The sequence below is a fragment of the Salminus brasiliensis genome, chromosome 16 (genome assembly GCF_030463535.1).
Source record: "Salminus brasiliensis chromosome 16, fSalBra1.hap2, whole genome shotgun sequence".
In the NCBI taxonomy this organism is placed as follows: Eukaryota; Metazoa; Chordata; class Actinopteri; order Characiformes; family Bryconidae; genus Salminus; species Salminus brasiliensis.
Window position 1 is genome coordinate 24828195 of NC_132893.1, and position 27352 is coordinate 24855546.

At 41.3% G+C, this 27352-nt stretch overlaps 1 protein-coding gene across 1 annotated transcript; it reads right to left on the reverse strand.

The window, feature by feature from the left end:
* On the reverse strand, window positions 1–25536 carry pitpnab (phosphatidylinositol transfer protein, alpha b). The gene is made up of 11 exons (XM_072658135.1): window positions 25304–25536; window positions 17631–17661; window positions 8960–9105; window positions 8463–8554; window positions 8148–8155; window positions 7981–8055; window positions 7784–7867; window positions 5708–5785; window positions 3994–4104; window positions 3605–3727; window positions 1–2061 (listed from the first exon to the last, which is right to left on the reverse strand). Exons 1-11 carry the CDS (start codon window positions 25318–25320, stop codon window positions 2014–2016), a joined length of 813 nt encoding a protein of 270 aa, XP_072514236.1. The 5' UTR covers window positions 25321–25536; the 3' UTR covers window positions 1–2013.
* Between the last annotated feature and the right edge of the window lie 1816 nt (window positions 25537–27352).

Consider the following 27352-nt stretch of genomic DNA (forward strand, 5'->3'; position numbering starts at 1 on the left):
TTTTCGATTATAAGGGTCCTTTAATAACAGTTATGGCTCTAGGAGCCGATGCTCATGGAACATCTCTGTGACATTTGATTGACAGTTAGAGTATACCCAATTTATAAAAAAGAAAAAAAAGAAAAGAAAAGTGCCTTTTTCTGTGCTCCATCTTTCTTCACAGACTTTCGGTAGTCCTCTGAAAATAATAATAATACGGCTGGTGACTGGACAAAGGAGGCACACACAAATGCATACACACACTACTAATTCCACAAGTTGGAAGAGCACACAGAGGGTCAAGGACCAGCCCATACAACAAAAAAAAAACCCAAACAAAAAACAACAAATGCAATATACAGAAAGTATATTACAATATACTCATACTCTATTCTGGAATATACAGACAATAGATTTGATATATTTTAATAGAATTTAACAATATATAATACATATAATATAGAGAAGAAAATATTTCATGTTCTGAGCTGCCCTCAAACCTCATCAACACTCCTGAGAACGCACAGGCAGGAACACGGAGGACGTGACACACCGGTGACAGAAAAGCTGGAGCACGGGAGGATGACTAAGCAGTTATTCTGTACACAAAGGGCAAAAACAAACGTGTGTGGAAAAAAAACATACACTAGAAACACAGGCTTGAAAAGCACAAGCGATTAAATGAGGGAAAAAAAATGCAGAGTTCGGATCGATACCCGTTGTGGGAGACAGAGGACATGTCGGAAACCCTGTAGGGAGTTCTGCAGCTCAGGAAGGCACAGAACAATGAGCACAATGTTCTTGTAATGTTACTTTCTTGACTGCCTCTCAACACACCTGCCGACATTACAAACCAGCTCTTACCTTAATGTGAAGGTGAGACCAGTAATAAGACAAGTAAACATAAAACATAAAAAAAAAAAAAAAAAAACTATAAAAGAACGACAGTCACAAGATCAAAACAGTACACTGAGGAGAGTCGGCTTGGTCCGCAAAACAGACATTTAAGAACGACCATAATCATTAATCACTGAAAAAAACCTGTGTACACAGCTCTCACAACAACTCTCTCACCTCTTTCACTTAGTCTCTCTCTCTCGGTATATAAATGTATATATTGCTGCTACCATGCAAATGTAAAATTTTGAAAATGTCAACTTTTCAGGAGAAGGAAAAAACCTGCTTGACTTTCAATGGAAGTCAATGTAAAAAGATTTTATTCCCAGTGATTTTGGAGCATTTCTATTGGTCCACTCATCATGACACAATGTAAAGAACACCTGCCAGATTAACATTATGTCAAAAAGTAAAAAATGGGTAAAATGAAGATAAAAGGTTTCTGTGCAACAGTGACATGTGTGTGTGTATATATATGATTTGACATTAGAATAATCTCTATGGTGTGTCATCTTTATAACATTGGAAATGGTTAAAGATCTAGACAAATTAGTACAGGTGACGTCCCTGTATTGCTTTTAGTGACAGTGTGAAGACCATGTGAAGGACAAATGGATCATTTCATGGTTCATTTAACTATTCATCCTTTAACAAACTAGCGCTGCACCTCGTCTTCCATCATGGAGGTGGGAGACGTTTAGAATGGGCTGTAATAAACTGGTTGGGAAAAGAGTTAAGAGATTGTTTTTCCCAATTTCATGAATGATGCCGCTGGTGTCTACTAATAGTAGTAACAGAAAACTGAGAGTGAGAGCTAGACTGAGAGAGAGAGAGAGAGAGAGAGAGAGAGAGAGAGAGAGAAAGAGAAAGAGAGACTGTAAGACATGGATTACTATAAAATGGGTTCTAAAATACAAAGGCCTTGGGAAAGGTTTAAAAACTCGTTCAGAATCGTGTAATATTAGGCCAGTAACAGTGATTAAGTAGCTCGAAGTCATTTTATGATGAATAGTTCAAGGGTTTCTTCTAATGAGTGACAACAGGGGAGCCTAAAGGGTCACAATACGGCAATGCGTCCGGCACCTCCGTTTACACACCAACACAAACAGCAGCACACTTCAGCTATGCACAAAGTCTTCAGTCTTCTAGAGCCACCATCCCTTTTACCGGGTCCTTCACTCTCATCTGAAAGAGAGAAAGCAGAGCGAGAGCAAGAGAGAGAGAGAAAAGAGAGACAGAGAGGATGATGTCATTCCTCTCGTCAGCACTACCATCAGTCCATCGACGAATCATAACTGCTATGGCTGGCTCCTGCTCCGCTCGGCTGCTGCTTTTGTCCTCGGACTCAGGGCCTCATTATCAGCCCTGCTCAATTATTCAGCAGCCTTGCTGCAGGTTAACTGGGTTTTGTGTGCTGGAAGGTGACACAGCCTAATAAACGCAAGAGTGTTACACTGCACAGGTCACAAGCAGCCATTTTCCTTATTACAGAGCTAGCGTCCAACCAACACATCACTTTGCATCTGCAGAGATCTCACCGCTAAAGAACCCATGACAGCTCTTAAAAGGGTATAGCAGAAAAAAACAACATTCGTTTAAGAGGCTGTTCTGTGGACAAGATCATATCCTTTAACTTTAACATTGTGAGAGTTACCTACGTACATATATTATATTACATTATAAGCAGTTCTGACCCATTACTAGTACAAAACATTGAAATGCAAGGTATGAAATTGTTGTTGATGCATCCAGGATGTTCAGTATATATATTCACTTAGGGAGTTAAAGTGAAGCACAGGAAAGTCATGAAAGCAACATTTCACATCTTTCAAAGGGTCTGTGGCTCTTATGGGCTACAGATAAGTTAGAAGGTTAGCTGTGACCAGACTGTATATGTATCACTAGGACTTTGGTGAGCTCTTGCTCATTTGATCAACTGGCATCCTGTCTGTTAGTAAAGCACTATGACTAAAAGTAATGGAATCTGTTTAAAAACGTAATACTTGTCGAGCCTGTCTGAAAAGTGTGTATACAATTATATTAGCCAACAGCATTCGTAGTTCAGTTGTTCAGTGATTAAAATCAGCATTTTTAAAATCAGCAACATGGTTGCCAAGTTTGTTGCTGTCAGAAAGTTTTGACTCTGAACTCCCCTCTAGTGAATGTATTGCTTAACATGCATTCCAATATAAAGAACATATGGACGTATGTCGGCAGTGATGGTTGCTTTCACACCTAAAGGGAGTATAAATGAACCTTAAGTGTGAAAAATGGTAAACATGTATCACCTGGTTAAGCTGTATGCAAGTTCGCAAAAAGCCATACATAGCTTAACGCAAGCTGATTGGTAACTGACTATGATAAGTACATAAGACATAAATACATTGTTGGGGAGGATGTTTAACTATTGGAACACACTAACTATTTTTTTTTTTTTTTTTTTTTTTATCAGTCCTAGATAAAAAAATATGACCTATGTGTTCTCTTACAGTTTACATTTTACTGCTTGACAGTACAGGCCGTACCAAGCACCTCAGGGGGGACTATACGACACTAGTTGGAACAAACTGTAACTTCTGTGCAACACTGCACCCCTTCTAATTTGTTTTTTAGAATGAACCTTATTAAAAACATGTGTAGTCAAAATATGCCCACAATAATGAAAGAAGATTACATCGATCTATTAAAATAAAAACTGCTGTTCTGCTTCTCTCTTTTTCTATCTCACCTCATCCAGTTCCTTCCTGGTCTCCTCCTCCATCCTGCGAATGTCCTCCATGTTCAGCTCGATCCACTTATCAATCCAGCAGAAGAGCTGCCGGTGGAAATTTGTGAACAAGCGCTTCTCTTGCTGTCAGACATAGAGAGAGAAGGAAATTAGTGGGGGATGAGGAGATGACGGCTGATGACTAATGTACGATTTAACTGCCTGATTTGTAGTAAACAGATGAACGTAGTGCTCAAGTATGAATTATTTACTGCATGTGTCAGAAGGTAGTTAATGCATGTGTTCAGGATAGAGCAGTGTCACTCAGGGTCCACAAGAGGGCACACGAGCTAGCATTCTGTATGGCTTTCTTGTGCCCCTTTTTCCAGCTTAAAGGGATGGAAACTCACCTTCTGAATAAAGTTCTCCACTTTGTTTTGCAGCCCCCACCACTTGAACTTGACTGTAACCAGTTTGTAGGCGCACATGTGTGGACAGTCTGTCTTTTTGGGGAGTTCTTTCTGCAAACACATGCGCACACACACACACACACACACACAGTGTTTAAAAAACACATAACCATTGTCTGTATTGGAGTGATGGTTTACAGTTTTTTTTACCCCTAAAGAACCTTTCACAACAGAAGCCTTCCATGCCCTCTGTTGCTTCATACCAGACACAACACATGCAGAACAAAACCAGCTGATGGTAAATCAAGCTAATGATGTATTTGGATGTTTTCACACTAGAGCTTTTTTTCTGGGCCCAGGGCCACTTGCTCTGCTGGTTCCATACGTTTTGGTCTAGTGTGAAAGCTGTTTTCATGCCCGGTAGCGGTTCCAAGCACCGATCTCTGGTCCTCCCAAAATCAGTGGTCTGGAGTCCGCTTCTAGTGCACTCTGGTGCAGCCTGCTCATTGTGCAGTGTGTGAGATTTTTTCCATTTTGTCACGTGACAGCTTCAACTTATCACCTGCATGGCTAAAAACCTTCTTCTGCGAGAAGGGCTCCTTGTTTGCTGGTGTTCCTGTTCCAATAAAATGCCATGGCTGAAGAAGAGTGCTGCTCTTCACTGCCTGAATGTTTATATCCAAGTAAAATAATCAGAAACCAATAACTGGATGAATCTAGGCTCTAGTATTCTTGGCAAAAATTTGTGTACAATAGTGACATGTAAAATTGTGCCACAGGAATTATTCGGTGTGAAGACTAACATTAATGAGCCCCTACCCCAAACTAGCCCAGAATTGGACCTGGGTGCGGGCTTATGTATTCGGGACAAGTGTGAAAACACCTTTATTGTCTGTGTATTGCTTAAATAACCTAAATAAATTGAAAGAAATTTCAGATTAGCTGTCAGAACCTCACTGCTACCAGCTTGTTTGGGTTCTGTTAGTTAGCTAGTTTACAGTACCAGCTGCCAAATAGTCTACTGCAGTGAAATATGAATACACACTTACTTTCAGCTCCAGAAGCTTCAGATATAACTGTTTGTTGAGATGTTTACTGGCCAATAGTGTACATTTAGCTACAATACTGTATTACTTTATACTAGTTTTGCTTCTAGGAACTGCTAGGGTGTCTTATGAAGCCTGTGGCAGGTGTGAAAGGCTTCACTGACTATTACAGGAGCGTACTGCAGGTATATAGGGGTTATTCCAAGTATAACTGAACAGCCAAAACAGGATTTTTTGTCTCATGATTTATGTCTAAGGTTTGCATCTTTAGTTCTAAGGCATATGTAGCTACTTAGTAATAATAAACCATATATAACCATCAGATACATATTATGAAAACTGCACATCTTACCTAAATCATCACACTCTCTGATTTCGTTTGAGATGATTCAACATGGTTTAAAACAAGCGTGTGATGGTTTAGGGGGGATTTAGGCCCTATATACAGTCCATATGCTGCAGTTTTAAAAAATAAAGTTGACCTGTATTTGTATTGTCCCTGTCAAATAAACAAATACAAATGCAGTTAGTCCCATGTTAACCTAATGGCAAGAAGCAAAACCAATGAAGCAATCATGCCTTTGACTACATGTTTGACTACAGTTGGAATAAGAGGGAAAGAGGGAAAATGGTGTACTTTTCATCATCTTCAGCATTATACTGTGTACCTTCCAGTCAGGGCCCAGGGGCCCTCGGCCAGTCTTGACAGATTTGAACCTGGAAGGGTCTTCCTCCGGTTTGTAATCCTACAAGAGGGGCAACACCACAAATTACCTCACAAAACCACTTTTCACCAACACCTCCTGCAGAATGGCTGCAACAAACATGCTGAGCTCTTGAGCTTGAACGATTTACAGGATAATTATCAAGCCTTTGCTGAGCTGAGTCAGGTGTGTTAGAGGAAGAAAAACACAAAAAACATGCAATACAGGAGATAACCTTGACTGAGGACTAGTGCTTCTGAAAGCAGCACCCTCAGTATTGCAGAACCATTTATGTACAATGCATTTACTGTCCCATAGAAAAACATAGCCCAAAAAGATGCTACATAAAGCAAAAAAGACCCATGTGTGTAAAAGCTGTGAGCATGAAGAACTTACATTTGTAAAGAACATTTACACTGACTTCTTATGGATTCTTCACAAATGAATACACTATTTGGGCAAAAGTATTGAGACACATGCGTGTTCATGGTTTCTTCTCCAAGCTCATTCCAAAAGTATTGGATGGAGAACACAGTTCCACTGCTCCATATCTTAATCCTGGGGGGATTATACCCCTCTAGGCAATACCTGGCATTAGACATGGTGCCAGTAACCTTTTTATCAGTCCTATTCTATTGGCAATACTTCTCTGCAGGGACTAGACAAGCTGAGTGTGCATTTGCATATCTGTGTCAACAATAGGTGCAACTAGCTGAATGCTGAATCCATTAGAAGGGGTGTCCACAAACATTTAGACATACAGTCTAGCTGAGCTTAACTGTTCTGATACCACAGCTTTGCAACAGTGTTTTTAAAGTTACTTATGAGGAGAGCAAACCAGCCATACTCTGTCTTGTCTTGGCCTAATTATCACTAAATGTTAGGCAGGTTAAAGTCTATTGAGTGACGTAAAATGTGTTACACAATAATGGAGCACAATGGATGCTTTACAGTGGGAACAACTTTCGATTTCTACAGAAACCAGCTAAATCAGACCAATGTTCTTAGCACTGATATGCTATTGATCCATCTGTTGATAAGGGGCAAGGTTATATTAGACAAAAACAGAGCTAGAGCTATCCTGATATAACAGGCAGAGCTGTTTTGCTGGGAATGATAGGAACAGGCATACAAACACATTCAGGGTCTAAAAAGATGAGCTTCTCTATGAGTTGAAACTAGTTTATTTTTAGAAAAAGTGACTCACCATGGCCTTAAAAACAGCATTTTTTTGAAACCTTCTAAACATATGAATCTCTATGAGACACTTCCAAAAAAAGAAGCTGGTTTATTTGGTTACTTTTTCATAGGCTACTAATATATCATAATTTAATAATATGGGAGGGTTGAAACGTTATTAGAGCTGGTAGTTGGAAATTAAACCACCAACTGTCCTTTACATTCTGTGAGCATTTCCTAATGAAAGCACCAATAGTAATGGTTCAGAACTAGCTAGAATGACATTTTCCTAACGTTTTTAACACTTAATGTTAAGAACAGAAGTAACAAGTTCTGACATTTGTATTTGTTATGCTACACATGAATAGTTAAAAAGCAACAATGCAATTATATACAATGATTTGCATTATTGCCCCTGGTTTCAAGTAAGCAATCATATGTCCCAACAGCATCACACACTAGTAAGATAGGGATCTACAGCAATTTAGACAGTGTAGCCCTGTCAAAATTTCACACTTCCTAGGTATAGTTAGGGCTTTCTATTTATATTGTTATTGATGTCTCATTATAATTCATTTTTAATAGAATAAAAAAATAAAGTGTGACTGGAAATCTTATGTTAACTCAGTAACGGCTTGCTGCCATTTATTATAGCACTCATTACAGGAGTACAGGAATGATAAGATAGACATAAGCCAACATTAGCATCAAGCTAATATACACTAGTATATTACGAGGACATTTTCGATGCACTTGACAAATGAGGACTAATAAATGGTGCCATGTTTGTATGACCCCTCACATCCTTCCCATTTTTTCCCACACTGGACCACCAAAGATCAGCTCAACCTATGTCCTTACCTTGGGTTCTACTTGACTTCTGTCAGCGATGTCAATATACACCACATCCACCTTCTTCCAAGTGTCAGGGTCCAGACCATGAACCTGTGCAGACCGAGCAGAACACACACTCACTTCCTCTGAGGAAGAATGAGCACAGCAGGAGCAGGAGAGCACTCTTTCAGCTACATGTTGGAAGCTACAGAAGGAGTACTCACATTTTCCAGATGACCCATGTCAGGTTTATGCCATGTCTCAATCTTGATGAGGAAATTCTCTTTCATGTACTCGTTCTACAGAATTGGAGCATCAGTCAGTAAAAGCTTATTAGTAACGAAGGAATAAAGCTTTTCATATGATGTGTAAGGTGTAGTGGTCTACTTACTGTGATGACTGCAGAAATTGATAGGAATGTCATAAAAGAGAGAAATGTGAGGGATTTAATATTTTTCAATTAATAAAGTTCTGGACATAATGTGTCTATAATGGTCAAACATTTGGTAATGTGTTCACTGTAAACATGCATTCAGACAGCTGTGTATGTGTTCATGTGTATGGATATACCATCAGGGTAATCTCAGTCCCCTGTGCTGTAACTCCACTCTGCCACTCTGCTCAAGCCGTTAATTATTTAACAAACAGGAGGAGGAGGATTTTGTGTGAGTGTGCATGTGTGTTCATGTGTTTGTGTCTGTCCAACCTGTGCGGCAGTAAGGGTAAGCATTCCAGGCTTTCTCATGGATGTTGAGAGCTGATGCCGGTGCCAGCATTCGCACAAAAGACGGAACTTTACTGAAAGGCAAAAGCAAAAAGATAAGACACATGTCAGAAACAGCCATCTGGTGCTAGAGAGTGCGATTCAGACGATGCACAATTTGTCCACTAGAGCTATGTACATATAATTAGTATGTGCATTAAATCTGTTTAGATATCAGTTCATAGTAAATAATGTTTCCATATTCTGCTGTATCTATTAATCTATCTGTCTATCTATTTATCTATATATCTTCAATGTCCAATGAAAAACATCTCCAAAATGGTGGTTAAAGACTTTCTAGTTAAAATGTCCTTAATTTAACATTGAATATATATGTATATATAAATATTACATTGACTTCCGTTTAAAGTTAAGGACATTTTAACTAGGAAGTGTATATATATATATGATCTTTGTCTGCTAACACAGTGAAAACTCACCTCTGCAGGTGGTAGATTTTGTGTGTGTACTGGCCTTTCTCTCCATCCTTCTCATACGGTTCGTTCTTCAGCACCTCCACTCCTTCTCCTCCACCTGTCTCATTCTTACTGGCCTCTGCTACTGAGTACAGCTGACCTACCTGGTACTGCAAAACACCCACACACAAACACATATAAATAACCATTATTATACGTTCATACCACAATAGTGAAAAAAAGACTACTAATGCTTGCCGAACTTTACGTTCTCATCGTCCACCTACTCGGAAACAAACTGGACTACCTCAGCTGAACAAAACAGGAGCTAAACACACACGTGAAGGTAAAGTACTGGCTCATTTTTTTGGCCATTAACTTGAGAAAGAATTTATCACTTAAGAAAGTCAAATCTGGGGAAGTGAGTGGGGGCAAAGCCACCAAACTACAATCTCTTTAGCTTGCCAAGAGAACATCATGCTGAGGGGGCACGGCAAGAGGACAGTAACACTGTCTAAGAATGACAGTGTTTTGTTGCAGTGTTAAAACTATGCTATTATATTATGTGGTTTCTGCATGGAGCTGCTGGTGCTGTAAGCCAGCCAATATAAATATTTTTTTTCCCCACAGGAGCTCCATAAAAGGAAAATTAACATTTCATTCTTTGAGGCAAAATAACAGGGTGGTAAATGACATCTGAGCACTTTTTCTCCAACCAAAGTCACATACTTAATATTTGCACATCAAAAATAATAAAATGCTCCATAAATACATTATTTTACACTTTGTTGACACCAGTTATTGTCATATCAAGGGTTCATCAATATGTTTTTATATACTGTAAATTATATCATAATATGGGATTCATCGATAAGGGCAATAAGCTTACATTTTTTTAAACAGGCATTGTAATTGCATTGTAGAATCTTGTAGGGTCCACTTCTTACAAACAGGATATCTGTATCCTTATTTTTGAATTCTTTTTTTGACAGCGCTCTCTCTTCTTCCTCGCTCCTTGCTTTTCCTGTTGTTGTCATGTGTCACTCAGTACATGGAAGACAATGGCCTCTTTCATACTCTAATCCTCCTTAACACTGTGTACAGTATCTTAAGAACACATGCACCACACTGAGCAGCCTGTTTCGAAAGAAGTACAAAAAATGAGCACGAAAGGGAACAGAAAGGTGATTGTTTAAAGTAAAGGGGGACTGGGGGGGGGGGGGGGGGGGGGTTTGGGCTCACTAAGCCGATTTCCTTTAGGCCTCTTAAAATCTCACTGATCGTTTTTTGCAAGAAATACCTACCTCATTTGATTACGCTAAAGTGTAAGCTTTACTACGTTCCCATTTCAGTTCTTTGTAAAACCGGCAAACGAATATTTCACTGTCTCAGATATCCACTTAATGGTAAACAAGAGAATTGGACTAAAATGTATGTATGAAATGTATATATCAATGTTGACATATTTTCTGCTTTGATGTCAAACAACTCCTTTGGTTTACTGTTTGGGAGATGCTTTCATGGGTCTCGCAATGCCAGCATAAACATGATTCTTTAACAGTTAAAGCAGCATTATGTAAGTACTGGTAGTTTTTGCTACTTGGCTTCCTCTACAGTTTGGTCGTGAAATTCACTTTTACACCAATGCAGTAAATGCAATGTGAGCTCCCTATTATGTACCGCTGTACATGTGTATTTGCTAATCAGCAAAGGAAGCATGTGGCCTGAGGTGGTAGAGTAACATTTTGCATGATATATTACACACATATTACTGCATACACAACACGCACACTCATGCATTTCCACCCAAGTTCCATAGTGGCACCATTCTCAATACTACCATCTAAATGACTCTAAAGCTGTTTTTAAGGCACAATTGCTTCCTAATGTTCCTAATATATGTATGGAATTAATGCAGTCAATGATTTGAACCCATTTGGGATTTTGGAAGCATTTTGTTCCCCTGTGTCGACCTGAGATCAACACAGACCCATCTTAATCTTCTTACTTCATGCACCTGCTCATATTAAGCACAGTGCATCATATAGAGATAGATTGGAGGAGGGGGGAGTACAGGTCTGCAGAAAGTCTGCATTTTCTGTGTGTGCCTATATATGTGTGTGTGTGTGTGTGTGTGTGTGTGTGTGTGTGTGTGTGTGTGTGTGTGTGTTTGTGTATGTGCGTGTGTGTGTGTGTGACATAGTCAGAGGAGGCAATGCAGTCTAGTCTATTTTTAGCAGTATCATTCATACAACGCCGGCCAAGGAGAAGCAAAAAGAGGGAGCAGAGGAAAGGAGGAAAGAAAGGCATCTTCAGTTTCCTTTATTTTTAGTGTCATGTCAAGGATTTCATGACAGGAAGATCATAAAGTGGGAAGAGAGAGAGAGAGAGAGAGAGAGAGAGAGAGAGGTGCAGGATGAAAGAGAATGAAAGACACAAATGAATCTTGACGTTCTAGATAGAAGAACAGATTACCAACACAGTAACAGTAACATAAAACCAGCTAAACTAGCATAGATTGTACGCATACACTCATGCTATATTATTCTGTGTGTGTGTGTGTGTATGAATGTGTGTCTCCAGACACATCACCAGACCAAACCCCACGCACAGCTGCATCACTCTCCTGCAACCAATCAGATGCTACATTTTGCAGCCAATCACAAGGCACTAGGACTGTGTGTCACTGTGCAGTGCTTTACAAGAATCTAACCTGCTACACACACACACACACACACACACAGACAGAATACCTTAAAAATACCTCAAGGACTGGGCTCTCGCTGGGCAGAGTAATGGAGAGAGAGTGAGAGAAAGAGAGAGGGAGAACAAGAATGACAATGAAAACAGTGCTGAGAATGAGAGAAAAGGAGACGGGGGGAGAAAGAAAAGAGCTGCTCAGTGTAAGGAGGACACACTGGGAGAAGAGGACATGAGGGAAGGATTTGTGTGGTAGAGGAGGAATGAGGAAGATAGTAGATGAGGAATGAGTGGTGTGGCAGGAGGCTAATAATCTGATTCTAATTGCTGTTCTTTAGGAGAACACTTAGAGGATCGTGGCAGCTCAGATTTCACCATGATTTCATTTGGTTCCATTTGATTATTTCAGTGTGAACGGATGGTGAGTGTAAATCATACAGATTAGATTTTAACACGCAGGGCGACACATAGATCACGAAGCCATGCAGCCTTCACTAAAGCAGTTAAAGGCTAATGGTAGCATCGTCAGCCTTCATCACACAGCTGTAAATACCATCATGTACAGTAAACCTATGTTCTTGCACAAAATGTTTATTTAAAAAATATGTACTATATGTGTAATGTAAGTATGAGCATTTTAAAGAGCTACCATCATACACTATTTGGACTAAAGTATTGGGACATCTGCGCATTCATTGTTCCTTCTGAAGCCAAGGTTTGAAGGTGAAAAAAGAAGTTCATCCTCTTTTGTTGGAGTAACTGTCTCTACTGTCCAGTGAAGGAAGCCTTTCTACTAGATTCTGGAGCATTGCTGTGAGGATTTAATTGCACTCAGCAACAAGAGCATAAGTGAGGTCAGAATGTGAGTTGTAGGATCACCACCCCACCGCATCCCAAAAGTACTGGATGGAGCACCATCATTCCAGAGAACACAGTTCTACTGCCCCACAGCTCAATGCTGTAGAGCTTTACACCCCTTCTAGTCCACACCTGGCATTAGACATGGTGCCAATAGGTTCATGTCTATCTGCTCCAGAGAGTCCGACTGTATTGGCAATACTTCTCTACAGGGACTATACAAGATTTGAGTGTTCATATGCACATCAGTGTCAGCAATGGATGCAACTTAGCAACAAAAGTAGCTAATTGTGTTCATTAGAATATAGGGTTGGTCATTTTCAGGTAGTAAAGGGTGGATGTGATGGTTGCCAATATTGCCAATGCCACTGGCTGCAACACAGCCTCAAAAGCATGACAGATCCCCCCCCATGCTTCACATTTACATTGACATTTAAGGCATTTAGCAGACGCTCTTATCCAGACAAAAGTGATTTGCTATTTACTAAAAAAAAAAGCTAGTTTGAATAGATTGAAAATTCAAAGATACCTCTAAGTTTAGACAATACTAAACACAAGTCAATAAGGAGACTACTCTGCTATTCGCCCAAGTATTCTCTGAAGAGGTGGATCTTCAGTCTGCGTTTGAAGACAGCGAGCGACTTCCGAAGACTTCCGAAGTTTGAAGACTTCGGACAACCAGGGGAAGCTCTTTCCACCACTTTGGTGCCAAGACAGAAAAAAGCCTGGACGCTTGTCTTCCATGGATTTTCACAGTTGGCAAGGTCATCTTTTTCCCTTAGCCTTGCTGATTGTGACCAAAGAGTTCTATTTTTGGGTGATGGTGTGGTTTTTTAATCACAAAACATGCAAATGAGAGCATATATATATATATATATATATATATATATATATATATATATATATATATATATATATATATATATATTTCAAGTGTTTTTTTAGTAAAGGCAGCAGTTCTAGAAATTACAACTCATAGAAACACTGGCATTTAAATAGCTTGCTGTCTGCTTAAATGGTTTTGGAAAACCTACTTTTACAATGGCACTATACAACACCAAAAGGGCTTTATATATATATATATATATATACAATCCTATAACAATAGTACTGATAAGTGTAGATTGGGATGTGAAGATACACAAGAGGTCCTCAGTAAGTGACACTAAATGACTGTAGTCCCTTTTCTACTGCTAGTGTCTGCTGGAGCACTGACAGCTTGACTGACAACCTTACAGTCAAATCACTTCAGTGACAGTCGAATCAATAGACTGATAAACCGGCTATCATGCAGACTGCCTGTCTGTCAGATAAGCACATCACAAAACGGTCTGTTTTTAACAACAATCTGTGTGGCTGTGTGTGTGTGTTTGTGTGTGTGCTCTGGTTAAGAGAATGACCCCGGGTGCACTTAGAGCTTTTCTAGGTTGGAAAAGAGGATGCAGGGTGGAAAGGGGGAAATAAAAGAGGGGGGGGATAAAACAACCATGTCTGCCCTGGGGTGGAAAAAGCATTCTTTAACCATCGTTCCAGCCTGAATGAACAGAACACAAATGCCACTTTTCATCCAGCTCATCCAGCTTACAACCAGTGCACCGATAAAGCCTGCTTCAGCACAGCAAAATGTTCCACCAACACCTTTAATTAAACTGCTCCCCAATGTACGCTACATACACTCATTTCACCTCTCACCAGTCTACACTGGAGGTGTTAATTTAACGCTGCCTATTTTACTGTCTGGTCGTTTGGCCAAGATTAGACACGAGCTCATCACTGCATTTGACTTCTCATATTTTTGCAGTGTTTTAATGCAAAAGCCTGCAAAAGCCTGCAAAAGTCTGTGCGATGTGACAAGTGTGACACAATCATTAAAGTGAAATGTTGATGATTCTATAATAAAAATAAATAATGATACAATAAGACAATTCTCTGTGTTTAGTTCAATCTAATACACCAGCTCCTAAAAGCACTCCAACAACACTAGATAGATAGATCCATCACAGCTGCAGGACTTCCACAGGCAGGAGAATCAGAGTGCACTTTAAGGTGCCCTAGAAAGGATAACTGTATTCACCTTGCCATGTCAAACACTGTTGTCTCTTCATTGAAAAAATAAAACCTGCATAGATTAAACAGAGCTGTACAATGGGCCAATTCCAAATCCCCCAAATGAACTGACTGTTACATAACAGTTTTGACTCATTGGCAGTGTCTGAACGTAAACAATGCAGCCTACTCAGGAAGTATTTGAAGGCAGAAAGGCAGGAAGGCAGCAAGGTCTGAGTCATGGCCAAATCAATTGTTTGTATGAAATGCTGGCTGCTAAGGTACGTTCATCTTGACGATTTGTGAAGGCAGCGTAGCGGTATCCTTCACTGCCTAACATATACCACGATCCCCTGGGTTAGCACTGGCTCATAATCTGTACAAATGAAAGTTAATTATAATTATTTTACCTACTATAAGAAATTGTCAGTGTAACAGCCAATTTTTGGCTTTTTATGTCTAACGATGTTAATTAATTACACCACCAGCTGGCAGTAGTTGTCGCTATCCTTGAACCGTCACGACGTATTGCTGCTTTTGAAGTGTGTCTCAAACGTGATGTGGTTGTAGGCCCTTTCATCACAATGCTGACGGTGAGACAGCATAGGTAGTAAGGCATTGAGGCAGCTGCCTTCTGTTTCGAACACAGCCATTACATAAAGGCCCCAGCCCACTAGTGAAAGCATTTCAAGGCTAACACGGCTAAAAAAGGACCGGCCAGAGGAAGTGCCACTGACTGTTCTTTGTCACTTAGTTCTGACTGGGGGGAAAGAAAGGGGGCGTCTAGTTTTGATCTATTAGGTGGAAAGTAATGTATCATGCAAATTACGTCCATGGTTCTTTGTTCCCTTTTAAAGTAAAATGTCAGCTTCTTCGAACAATTATCACGGAAGAACATGACCATAATCCAGGACTGACCCATTGACAGGTTGTAGATATAGTGATGACTATCTAACTATGGCCTGGAGTGAATGAGAAAATTCTGCTTCACAGTATGATCACTGTATGCATCGTAACATTGACAAAAGTTAGGTTTTTGGATATATCAGCTGTGCAGTGTAGTCAATAAGTAATTCAACATCAGGAAACCACATGCAATTTTGGACCATTTGTGTCTGGTTAGGCCTGAGAGTCAGTTCTAGTCATTTGTGATTTGAGAGTTTTCTCCAATTCCATACAGAGATGTTCAAGTTTGCCCAGACCCACATAGACATTTGGTGTTCAGTAAAAATGGCAAACTTAAACAGTGCAGAAACATCTTCTCACCCAAAGGAACTGTTCAAGGAGAATCAGAAATACTTTAGCCTCCATAAGGTAAATCTGGACCACATTTTTTACTACTCATGATCTCTTGTCATTCATTCTGTCAGGCAAACTAGTGCTTTAACAGCACTACTGTTGGTAAATTCACCATGAAATGTTCACACAAAGAAAATGCTGGTGTTTTGAAATAATGTAAAACACATAAAGGGTTGAAATGACAGTGATAACATAAAGACATGAGAGATTCTGCTTGACAGAATTTCAAGCCCACTCCACTCATTGAGAGCAAGATGCTTCTACGCTCATGGCCAGGCATTAGCACTCGGGTAAGCTGCTTAATGCGGCCTGAGGAGGGGGCTGCTCTCCTGACCTCATCACCCTGAGAACACAGGCATGACACGCTGGCAATGGTGACACAGTCATAAGGAATGGACTTGAACAATAACTTGCATACACAGATAAATAGCACGAATACACTGTATTACTTACTACTTTTACCTTGCGTTCTTGCTACTACATGGACAAAAGTATTGGGACACCTGCTCATTCACTGTTCTGAAATCGAGGGTACTAAAAACAAACTGCTTTTGTTGGAGTAACTGTCACTACTGTCCAGGGAAGGTTTTCTACTAGACTTTGGAGCACTGCATTGAGGATTTGATTGCAATCAGCGGCAGGATTGTTAGTGCAGTCACCTCATATTCAACTACCCAACTCGACTGCACCACTGCATCACTGCAACATAAATAACATCACTGTGCCAATAGATTTATGTTTATCTGGAGTCCTTTTCCATTGGCAATTCTTCCCAGGGACAAGACAAGCTGTGTGTGTGCATTTGCACCTTTGAGTCAGCAAAGGGTGCAACTTAAAGTACCTGAATACATTCATTAGGAAGGGTGTTCACACACATTTGGATATATAGTGTATATCTCTTTTGAAACAATGGTTCTTTATGGGACCAAAATGGTTCTTCTATGGCACTGTTTAAAGGACCTAATAAAGGTTCTTTCAAGTGTACACAATAACAATCGTGTGCTGACTATGTGGTTTAATGAACTTTATCCATACTGACTCTTAGAGTAAGAGAAGAAGGAAGACTGATGAGAAGGTGTAAGTACTGTACATCTGGATGGTGGGACAGAGAGAGAAAGAGAGAGAGAGAAAGGCAGAAATAGGTGATATCGGGTAACTCATTGGCTATTCAGCACCAGGCAACTGCTGAATTGAATGACACGCTAGAGAATCATGAGAGATAAAGAAGCAGCGAGAGGCCGAAAGAAAGGAAGAGGGCAGGGAGCGGTACGACAAAGGCAGAGAGAAGAAAAGAGAGAGAGCAAGTTAGGGAATACAATGTTTAATATGAGGTGAATAGGCTAACTGTGTTTGATTCGAAATCTCTGTGAGACTGGTGTGCTATGGGACCAACGATGGAATATTAATAATAAAAAACAGAGAGTGAGAGAGAGACAATGAGACAGAGAGTAGGAGAGAGAGAGAGGGTTCCTGATAAGGCTAGAATTGCTGAGACAGCTTTGGCATACAGGCAGGCAGTAAGTTAGTCATTAGGTTTTTAGCAGCATATACAGGGAACACACACACAGCATGAGTGGATCCAATCCCTATAGCGTCTGACTCACAGCTCACTGCCAGCCAGAGATTCTGAACTGCAGACTCCAGCCTTTGTACACAAGCGAATAGAAATCCTGAGGAATCATAATGTTTCTGCAGTCATAATGGATTCACAGTGCACAGAATTCTGCTTCACACCACATATGCACACACAAACACACAGGGAGACAAATAGCAGTGCTCAGTTAACACTTACCTCCTCCACAGAAATGGGTAGGATCACTCGACTGGAAGGAAAAGAGAAAAAATGTAGATTATAATCAAGCCAGCAAAAAAAAAAAACCTCCTCGTCTTTATAACCAGCATCATCACTGTTAGGGTTGCATCGATAGCACTTTTTTCCCTTAAGATAGTGATATCAGATTCACAAGTAAGTGCTGATACAGAGTACCGATACTGATCCAACCTAACCGCTGAATAATAGGGCTGTGTATTGGCTAAAACCTGTGATAAGATACAGGAGTTATGATCCAATATATTGTGATATATTGTGATACTGTAAGCATAATATTACATTTTAGGAAAACTGATATGTTTGGCGGTTGAGCGTGATTATTTTATTATTACAGAAAAATAGGAAAACTTATATTCAAATATGTACAAATATGCATAAAATCTAAGTGAAAGAAAAGTTATAAGTACCTTTTATGCAATCAGAGCAGTGGGATCTGAATACAGAGTACAACATTCCACGAATGTGGATGGGACGTTACTGTGAAAACCGCAGAGTACAGTCTAATGCAAATTCTGCCATAGAAACATCGCAATTAAACATAGCAGCATAATGACTTTCCTTCACCATCTTAAACAACATAATCCAATGTTGTTTGCTTAGGCAGTTAAATACCATGAAGTGCAACTGTATTATGTATATTATTAAAAAATATATATTACTTAGATACACAGTTAGATATTTAGTATTTAAATATACAGCACACAGTGTTTTGGTGTTACAAGCAAATACTGATACTTTAACAGTAAAACTTTTTTATCTCCAATTCTCTTAAGCATATCGAGATATGGATTTTTTTTGTCATATCGCCCAGACCTACTTTTACTGTTACCATCAAAAACCTCACCATCATCATATGCCAATCAGGGCCCTGACAAATAGTAAGAAAATTAACAAAATTAACTGAATCGGGTATCGGATAATTAGGCAGATCCATGGAACTGATCATTTCACTTTTATTGGTTGGTGTGAGACTGCACGTCTCACACCAACCAATAAAAGTGAAAGGATCAGTTCCATGGATCTGCCTAATGTTTACATGTTACATATTTGATTAATGCTTGTATGTTTGACCAAGTTTTATTCTCAGGCTCAGCTGCTAGATTTTATTTTGAATTACTGTTTATGCTAAGTATTTAAAAATAAGAATGAATACTGTTTGTGTGTTTCACAAAGTAAAGCTACTTATTTTCAGTTTTGGCTGATACATTTTATTTATTTTAATATATTTTAAGAGGTGTGATGCTTTTTTATTTTGAATACTGTGTCCTGCACAATTTTATTTTAATGCTGTGTCCTGCACAATTTTTTATTTTAGTGACAAATTAAAAGCAATTAAGTACATTCATATCTATGTGTTAATTTGTATACCCACATACAGTTTATTAATACAACAATGGTATCGGATCTGTATCGGGTATAGACCCATATCCAAAGTTTAGGTATCTGTATCTGTATCTGTAACTGAAAAAGCCTTGGAAAAGATTGGTGCATCCCTAGCTCTGTCCCACCCCTACTGCCTGAGAGACCATCTATCTACAGTGCCATCATATGATAATTACATTTCACTTCTGGTCATATCAATTTGGCTTCTGTGGTCCTATTATGAAATGCATTCATCTGGAATAAGAAGACCTCTGGAGTTGTCACATTAGTTTGCTAACACTGCCAAGATCCCAATCAGGCTTTATTACTGAGAGTAAACAAGCAAAGTGATGGAAAATGCAGCCGAGGATGAGCTACACTAGCAACTGAAATTACAGCAGCTCCAGATAGCTACATATTTTCTTTTCCAGGTAGGAAAGAAACTAATTCCAGCTGCAATAAGGACAACTTGTAGTAATTGCACATACTGGAATAATGATGATAATCATTTAAACTTATTTAATAAACAACGGTTTGATGGGGTTGTGGTTGGTTATGGTGCTGTGGATACATGCTGCTGAGCAACAGCCATCTCGGTTCCCTACTAAATTAACTAATACCTTTATACACTGTTAAAAGTATAAGATCCTTAAGAAACCATTTTCTAAAAACCTTTCCACAAAGAACTATAAGAGGTTCTTCCAGTTTCAAATTGAAATACCTCCAAAGGTTCCTCCAGGATCTTATACTTCTAACTGTGTAGTAGCTCGAGCTGCTCAGTTGGCTCAGCGTTTTGAGTTCTCCTCCTCTCATTACATGACTACACACACGGTAGGATGTTGTTAATGGGCCAGGGAATGAACACACAGTGGGGATAGTAACAGAATTAAAAAAATCTAAATAACCATCATATGCACGATTACATCGATTAATAGTCCTCAATGTTGGTTTTGATTCATTTTCAATTAATTGACCAGCCCTAGTCCTAGTGTCCCTGTCGCTGGCACCACCATGATCTCAGACAACCAACTGGACATGTGCGCCTCTGCATGATTGGAAGGTGGTGTAATGCCCATATGGACTAATGATTGCCCCAGCTGTCTTTCAAAGGTACTTAAACGATGTCATAAGGTTGGTCCTGGACGACATTTTGATCTATAGTGTACTATATTTTAATACTTTACGTTCCCTTATTTATTGACGCTTCTAAATGACGCTTGACTGACGCTGGTATCCAGACCAACTTACATTGGAATGATGTTACACAGGTAGGTGAACGTAGTGTTCCGAGTCCTGCCAAAGGACTCCTACTGGTGTTGGGTGGTGTGCTTGCCAACCCAGAAAATTGCAGGCCACTTGGAGGGCAATTTGAGTACTTACAACGTAGCACGATGTGAATATCCTGAATTAAGCCAAATGACCCTCGGATCTGCTGTCCCTGCACAGGCTGATGTTTAAAAATCTGAACAGTACTTGAATAAGCCTTGGTGTTCCCCTGAGTGAGTGACAACTGGTGGTGTAGCTCATGCTGTACTGCCTGCATTTTTCATCAATGCTGCTCAGGAGTAAGACGACACCAACGGCTTTAGTGACTCTCAGGCTCCGTCTTATGACACGAACACTGAATGTTCCCCTTTTGTGGCCACGCTGCCATACATGGCCCAGCTACCGAGGCAAGGTGTGCTCACTAGTTCGGGCAAGCCGTGCTGCCCCCCCCCCTCCCCCCCCAGAGCTCATAGTGAGAGAAAGAGAGAGCAAGTCTGCAGGAGTCTAAAGACTGCAGGTGGTGTGATGTGTTTTCCTGTAAGCAGCTAACAGCAAGAGTCACCTTGCCTGTCTGATTGCCTGTATGGCCTGTGTACGGACCAACGGTCCACTACTGGAGATCTGGTGTCTTATGTGCTCTGCTCTGCTTCTATAACAGCAAGGTCTCCTCCTGCATTATGAATGTCTCCCTGAATCGCAGAGCCTGGCTACTTAAAGGAGGATTTACCTATGCTTTCATTGAGCGGGTTAGCGCAGCTTACAAATGCTTCTTTCAGCTCCATATTAGCTCATAGTTTATAGGTGTTGCATGTGAGGATAAAGGATTTTTGACAGAAGAGACCATCATACTTGTTTGCAGTGCAGATTACACATTTTTTACAAAATACAAAAACAAGATAAACTGATGGATAGACCGACAGGTAGATGAATGGATGGATAGATGGACATATAGATAGCTAGATGGACAGACAGACAAGCAGTCAAACAAATAGATAGACAAACAAACAGAGCTCAAGAAAGCATAACTGGACTCAATCTATTTCTGCATGTGTAGAATGCCCCCCATGGTAGGGCAGTGCCATGGGGTTGGTCCCAACTAATGAATCTTTATACACTGATTGAATTTGGTCAATATAATACAATACCTGCTAAGAAGTGGAGATTTCATGACTTTTTTGTAAAAGTCCAGGTCTGATGCAGAGGTTTGCATTTACACTACACAATGTATGCCCTGTGTTTAGCCCGGATTATCAGTCTTGTTGAGTAAATGTTGGTTTTTAATCAGTCAACAGTCAGAGAAAGAATCGAGTAGTGTGTGAGGGGAGCAGACTCAGTGAGCGGCGCAGACCAGTCCGAGTAAATCAAACATGGTTGATTTTTTCAACCTGATTCTGAGCTTTATCTAGTAGTGATTACTGGTCAGGGACTTGATCTGAATGGGTCCTGTCAAGAGCAAATGAGCAGATTTTATTGAATTGTTTTACATTCCATCCTAAATTACGCAACAGGTACATTCTGGCACAAGTACATATTCGATTCTGGGGCACCATTTGTATAAAAAGCCAACACCTGCCACCATGCTGACCCCATCTTTCCACCAACCTCCCCCAAAGCCTTCATTCTGGGTTGGCACAATCAACAACAGCAGCAAGCTATTGTACCCATCCTCACCCTCTTCTATAGGGGAACCATAGAGAGCATCCTAAGCAGCTGCATCACTGCCTGGTTTGGGACCTGCACAGCCTCTGACCGCAAGTCCCTCCAACGCATTGTGAGGACAGCTGAGAAGATCATCGGAGTCTCTCTCCCCTCCGTCATGGACATTTACACCACCCGCTGCATCCGCAAAGCAACCAGCATTGTGGATGACTCCACCCACCCTTCACACAGACTGTTCTCCCTCCTGCCATCAGGAAGAAGGTACCGCAGCATCTGGTCCAACTCGACCAGACTCTGCAACAGCTTCTTCCCCCAAGCCATCAGACTCCTCAACACAACTCAACTTCTGAACTGATATCTTTCTGGTACATGTACACTCTCCCTCTCTCTCTCTCTTTCCAACCATTTACCCCAGATAACATGGGAAGCATTTTTTGCACAAGCATTTGCACTGATAACTTTACTACCTCACTGGACTCTATTTATCGCACATTGCACAACTTGCACACTACCGTCATTATTTATTATCCTCTGTCTGTGCTGTGTTGTGTTGTCTGTCCGCACTTGTTTGTTTGTGTTGCACTTGTGTCTTGTATGCACTGTCTATGTTGCACCATGGTCCTGGAGGAACGTTGTTTCGTTTCACTGTGTACTCTGTATGTAGTTGAAATGACAATAAACCCACTTGACTTGACTTGACTTGACTACTTCCATATAGTCAAAAGTTGTGTAGTGCATGATTCATAGTCGTTTAGTGTGCGATGGACATTTTTTCATTCGACAAAAAAATCAGCAAAACTCAATAGGGACGTGTGAGATGAGTCTTCTTATAGTCTGATTGTAAGATTATATGCATATTGTATTGTAATATACTGTTCCGTGGCTAGCATGTTAGCGTGTGGCTGGTGTGTTAGCTCAGGAGAGTAGACAGTAAGATTTCCGGTGCTGCTGAGAAATCGGAGAAGTCTGTTCTGCAAAATAGTTCATGCCTAGAGTTACTCTACCTGGGCAAGTGAGCTGGCTGGTTGACTTGCATATATTTCAGGGTTATCTGGACAAAAACTGAAAAGTTCCTAAACAAGGATCCAAGAACGATTTTATCAATAAATCTTTTTTGCAATTTTATTTCTTACTGTGCCCATTAAAGGTTTAGGCAATACCACAAAAGAACCATCTTTCCATAAAGAACCCTTTTAAAACAAGCTGTAAAAGTGAAGAACCTTTAAACTGGTAAAGAACCCTTACACTGACTTATTTAAACCTTTAGCCGGTTCTTCACACATATGTCTCTATTTCTAACGCCTTTAAAGCATGTCTGTCTGTGCGTTCTGGAGGTGAACAAGGTCACATTGACCCAGAACACAATGCCTGAGCAGGGTCAGAGATCACTGTTTCACCTCACAACACAAACAGACTTTTCCTTTACCCAGAACCACAATCACACGCCCAAACAACACACAAGCCCACACAAACACACACACATTTTTAAAACAGTTAACTTCTATGACCTTGAACTGTAACTAATGGACATAGGTTAGTGGAGGAGACATGAGTCAGGCTATGACATTTGGATTCCACGCATAATGTGGAGATTTGAGGGCTCTCCGTGAACAGCGTCGCAAAGCGTGGCACCATTAGCACAAGACCAGGTACCATGGACAGCGCACACTGGGAGCCTATGGGGAGAGAGAGCACGAACTGTGGACACAGAAGCAACAGAAGCAAGCAGGCCTATAATAATTACATATCGTCAATACGGGATCAATAACTGTCTAAATCAGTGTGGACGAGGCTCCTCTGAGTCTTCGCTCAGACGGACAGAAAAGCAACAATCGTCCACCATGAGATAAAACCGTTGTCGACCGATGTCGCATTTCTTTTCCCACCCATATTCTGGCAAGCTTCGCTCGGATTGGATCCCAGTATCCCTCCCCCTGCACTACAACTGGCTGCCAGCTCATACTCACAGAAAGTCAGCCTATCGTATGTCGACGATTCTGTGCCCTGCGCTAGTTGGTCAATCGCGACCCTCCTCCTCTGCTGTGATTGGTTAACGCTGTTTCTCTTTCCGCGCTACTTATTGGCTAAGTGTTTCGCACTGCATGTGAATACGAACTACTGGCAAATCCCGACACTGGGGCGGAGTTTGCCGGAACACCGGTGGGGAAAAACTAACGCATAGCTGTGCTTAGTGAGAGTAGCTCCTGGCTGAATTATGGTCCCTTACTAAATGTGCCTTTTCTGAGTCATGGCCCACCCCTCCAAGGCTGGCAAAACACAGTGCACGCTCGAAAACAACGGTAACGGTGGGTTTCACCACTAATCACTAATTCATCACTAATGTATGGAGCAATAATGGCTCCAGCGCTGGTTGCTGGCAGGTGCCGGCGCCGGGCCTCGCTGCATTACATAAGACGGAGGATGTCTGAGTTCGAGTGTTTCTACTACTACTTCTTTTTTTCATAACTATCATAAATAAAACTTAACTAATCCCGAGGTTCGAGGTTTGATGGCAGATGACTCGATTATGTCTAGGAAATGACCTTGATAAGGAAACGCCCCCGTTATTAAAGGCACATTTAGAGTATTTTCTGGCACAAGCTAAGATGCCGGGAGGATTTGGGCCCACTCTTGCTTCATTCGAGGCTAAACCCATAACACAACCTCTCACATTGCGCGCACACACACACACACACACACTCAGAGACCACCTCAAAATACTCGTGAACCTTAGCCTGACTCCAGCTTTGGCTTCAGTGTGTAACAAAACGACCCTAACATCCCAAAATAAGGGTCTTTTCCCCTCAAAGTGGTGTTTATTTAGGCACACGGTGTCCCTGAGGTTAAACCGAGATGGGTTCACCTTCACCGCCGCCGTGTAGCAGCAGCAGTAGCAGTAGCAGCAGTAGCAGCAGCAGCAGCAGCACAAGCACTGCTGGAAAGGAGGACGGCGCCACAGCACGCCTCAAAACGTTGCCTCAAATGTGGGCGAGTGCAGCGGATTAAACCCGGGAGAGCTCAAAAACAAACCCCGCTCCGAAAGACAACGACCACACAAGTTGGATACGTGGCCTAAGCGCGAGTTTGACACACGGGTAGTCAGAGTGTGTGTGTGTGTGTGTGTGTGTGTGTGTGTGCAGCCTGAAGGTGAGATCGTCTCGACTAAGGCGCACAGCATCCACAAACAGGGTCACCTCACATCACGTCCTCGACTGCAGGTTCTACAAGCGCTTCAAGTTCACGGCGGCGCCATGGCCTTCGCTCAGTGAAGCCCCCCTCCCTCCCCCACCTCTCCGGAGCGCTCCCATCACAGCAGCATAAAGAAGAGCTCAAATAAACCCACTTACAATTCTTTAATGAGCATCTTCTCCGCTGTTGTTCAGACGTGTCACTGCTGTGATCCGCACGAGCGCAGTTCTCTCTCACTCCCGGTCTCTCCGCTCTCTCGCGCTCGAGCCGCTTCTATGTCATTCTAGGCGCCGTGTTTTTTTTTTTTTTGTTGTTTTTTTTTTCTGAGCCGCTCGTTCCCTTCCCGAGCAGGGCTGAGGGGGGCAGTCACCGGAGCCACAACCCCTGATGCTGTGACGTACGTGGCGTGACGTCAAACGAGATGGCTGATCGTACGTTCGCCTATTTATTTTTTTATTTTTCTCCACCCGTATTCTCACAAGCCCCGCCCTCTACGCTATGATTGGCTCGCGCACCTAATGAATAGTGAAGAGTACAACTATTTTATATCATTTTCCGTCTTACATATTTTAGTTAATTTAACATATAATGGTAAATATACAGGTCCGAACGGTTATTAAAATAAGACTACTTTAAGCTAAAACAAAAATACAGTGTAAACCACGCCCCCTGCGCTAGGATTGGCTTAGAAGAAAGGTTCAACTGTAATATTTCGTCAAAGCCCGCCCCTACACTGGGATTGGGTAGGAAAACACATCGGTAACACACGTTTTCGTCAAACCCCGCCCCCTACGCAAGGATTGGCTTGGTGATTATTTAACTCCCGCATACACACACACACACACACACACACAGAGCCATATATACTACTGCAAATTCCGTCCCCGCGCCGGGATTGGTGGGCTGCTCGTGACAACTGGAACTACTGGTCAGTCCCATTATGGGGGGCCAGGTTTGTCGCAACGTCAGCGGGAATAATCCACACTGATCGTGGTCAGATGGGATATTTTCAGAAGCGGTGGCCCTCCCGTGACGTCACCGCCATCAGTCTCTCGTTCGCTGACCAGTTTCCGGAAGAGCTGAGCGCGGACTACAAGGCTCAGGGGTTACACATATCCACCAGCAATAATCTGCCAGAAATTATGTAACACTAAAGCAAAGCCGAGCTCTATTTATAGCACATCTGTAGCCTGCAGCGTCCAGCATCCTTATTACTGCAGTTACTCAGTCATCTTTCTCTCAGCCCTGAAAAAACGCCCCCTTTGCCAGCAGACCGGGACGAGCAGTGTTTCGCGGTGTGGACTTCCCTCTGCAGCTCCCCTGAGCCTGCAGTAAGCTAACCATCCCCTCACTAATGACAGCTAAAGCTGTGGGAACGTAAAGGCTATAATATACACTGATCAGTCAAAATCTCCCTGGTAGGTCTCGGTCACATCACCAAAACAGCACCAAAACTTGTTGAGGCATTGGTTGCACAAGACCTCTCAAGGTGGGCTGTGGTATCTGGCACCAAGACGTTTGCAGCAGATCTTTGAGTCCTGTGGGCTGTGAGGTTGGGCATCCAATGATCACAATGATCAATGAGCCCTGGGCACTCCTGATGGGACCCTGACCTTTCTTGGACCACGTTTGGAAGATACTGACCACTGCTTCCCAGAAAAACCCCACAAGACCTGCCTGATGTTTTGGATATGCTCGGACCCATTTGTCTAGCCATCGCAGTCTGGCTCTTGTGTGGCTCAGATTCTTAGGCTTGACTGTATTTCCTGCTTGACACATCATCTTTAATAAGTTACTGTTCACTTACTGCCTAATATGTATATCCCACCTTTGGACAGGTGCCTCCAAAGTCCTGCTGGGGACATCACACATAAAGAAACCAAGATCTTGTCATGGCCACTACTTTATTTACTTTATTTAGGCAGAGGCGTCAAGTAACAAAGTACAAATACTTCGATACCTTACTTAAGTAGAAATTTTGGTTATCTATACTTTACTGGAGTAATTATTTACGCAATTATCTGCACTTTCTACTCCTTACATTTTAAAAATAGCCTTGTTACTCCTATTTTAGTTTGTTTTCATTCTGGCTGGTCATCGTTCAAAAATAAATAAATAAATAAATAAATTGTGGAAAGTGTGAATGTGATTGTGGTTGGATGAGAAGTATAAACATACACCATTCTGACACCTTATTGGTTTGTAAG

Coding starts and splice junctions, on each gene's coding strand:
- pitpnab (XM_072658135.1), bottom strand. Junction 9,106..17,630: donor TACCCATTTCTGTGGAGGAG/GTAAGTGTTAAC, acceptor GGTGTTTTGCAG/TACCAGGTAGGTCAGCTGTA. Junction 5,786..7,783: donor GAAGTCAAGTAGAACCCAAG/GTAAGGACATAG, acceptor CCCCTCTTGTAG/GATTACAAACCGGAGGAAGA.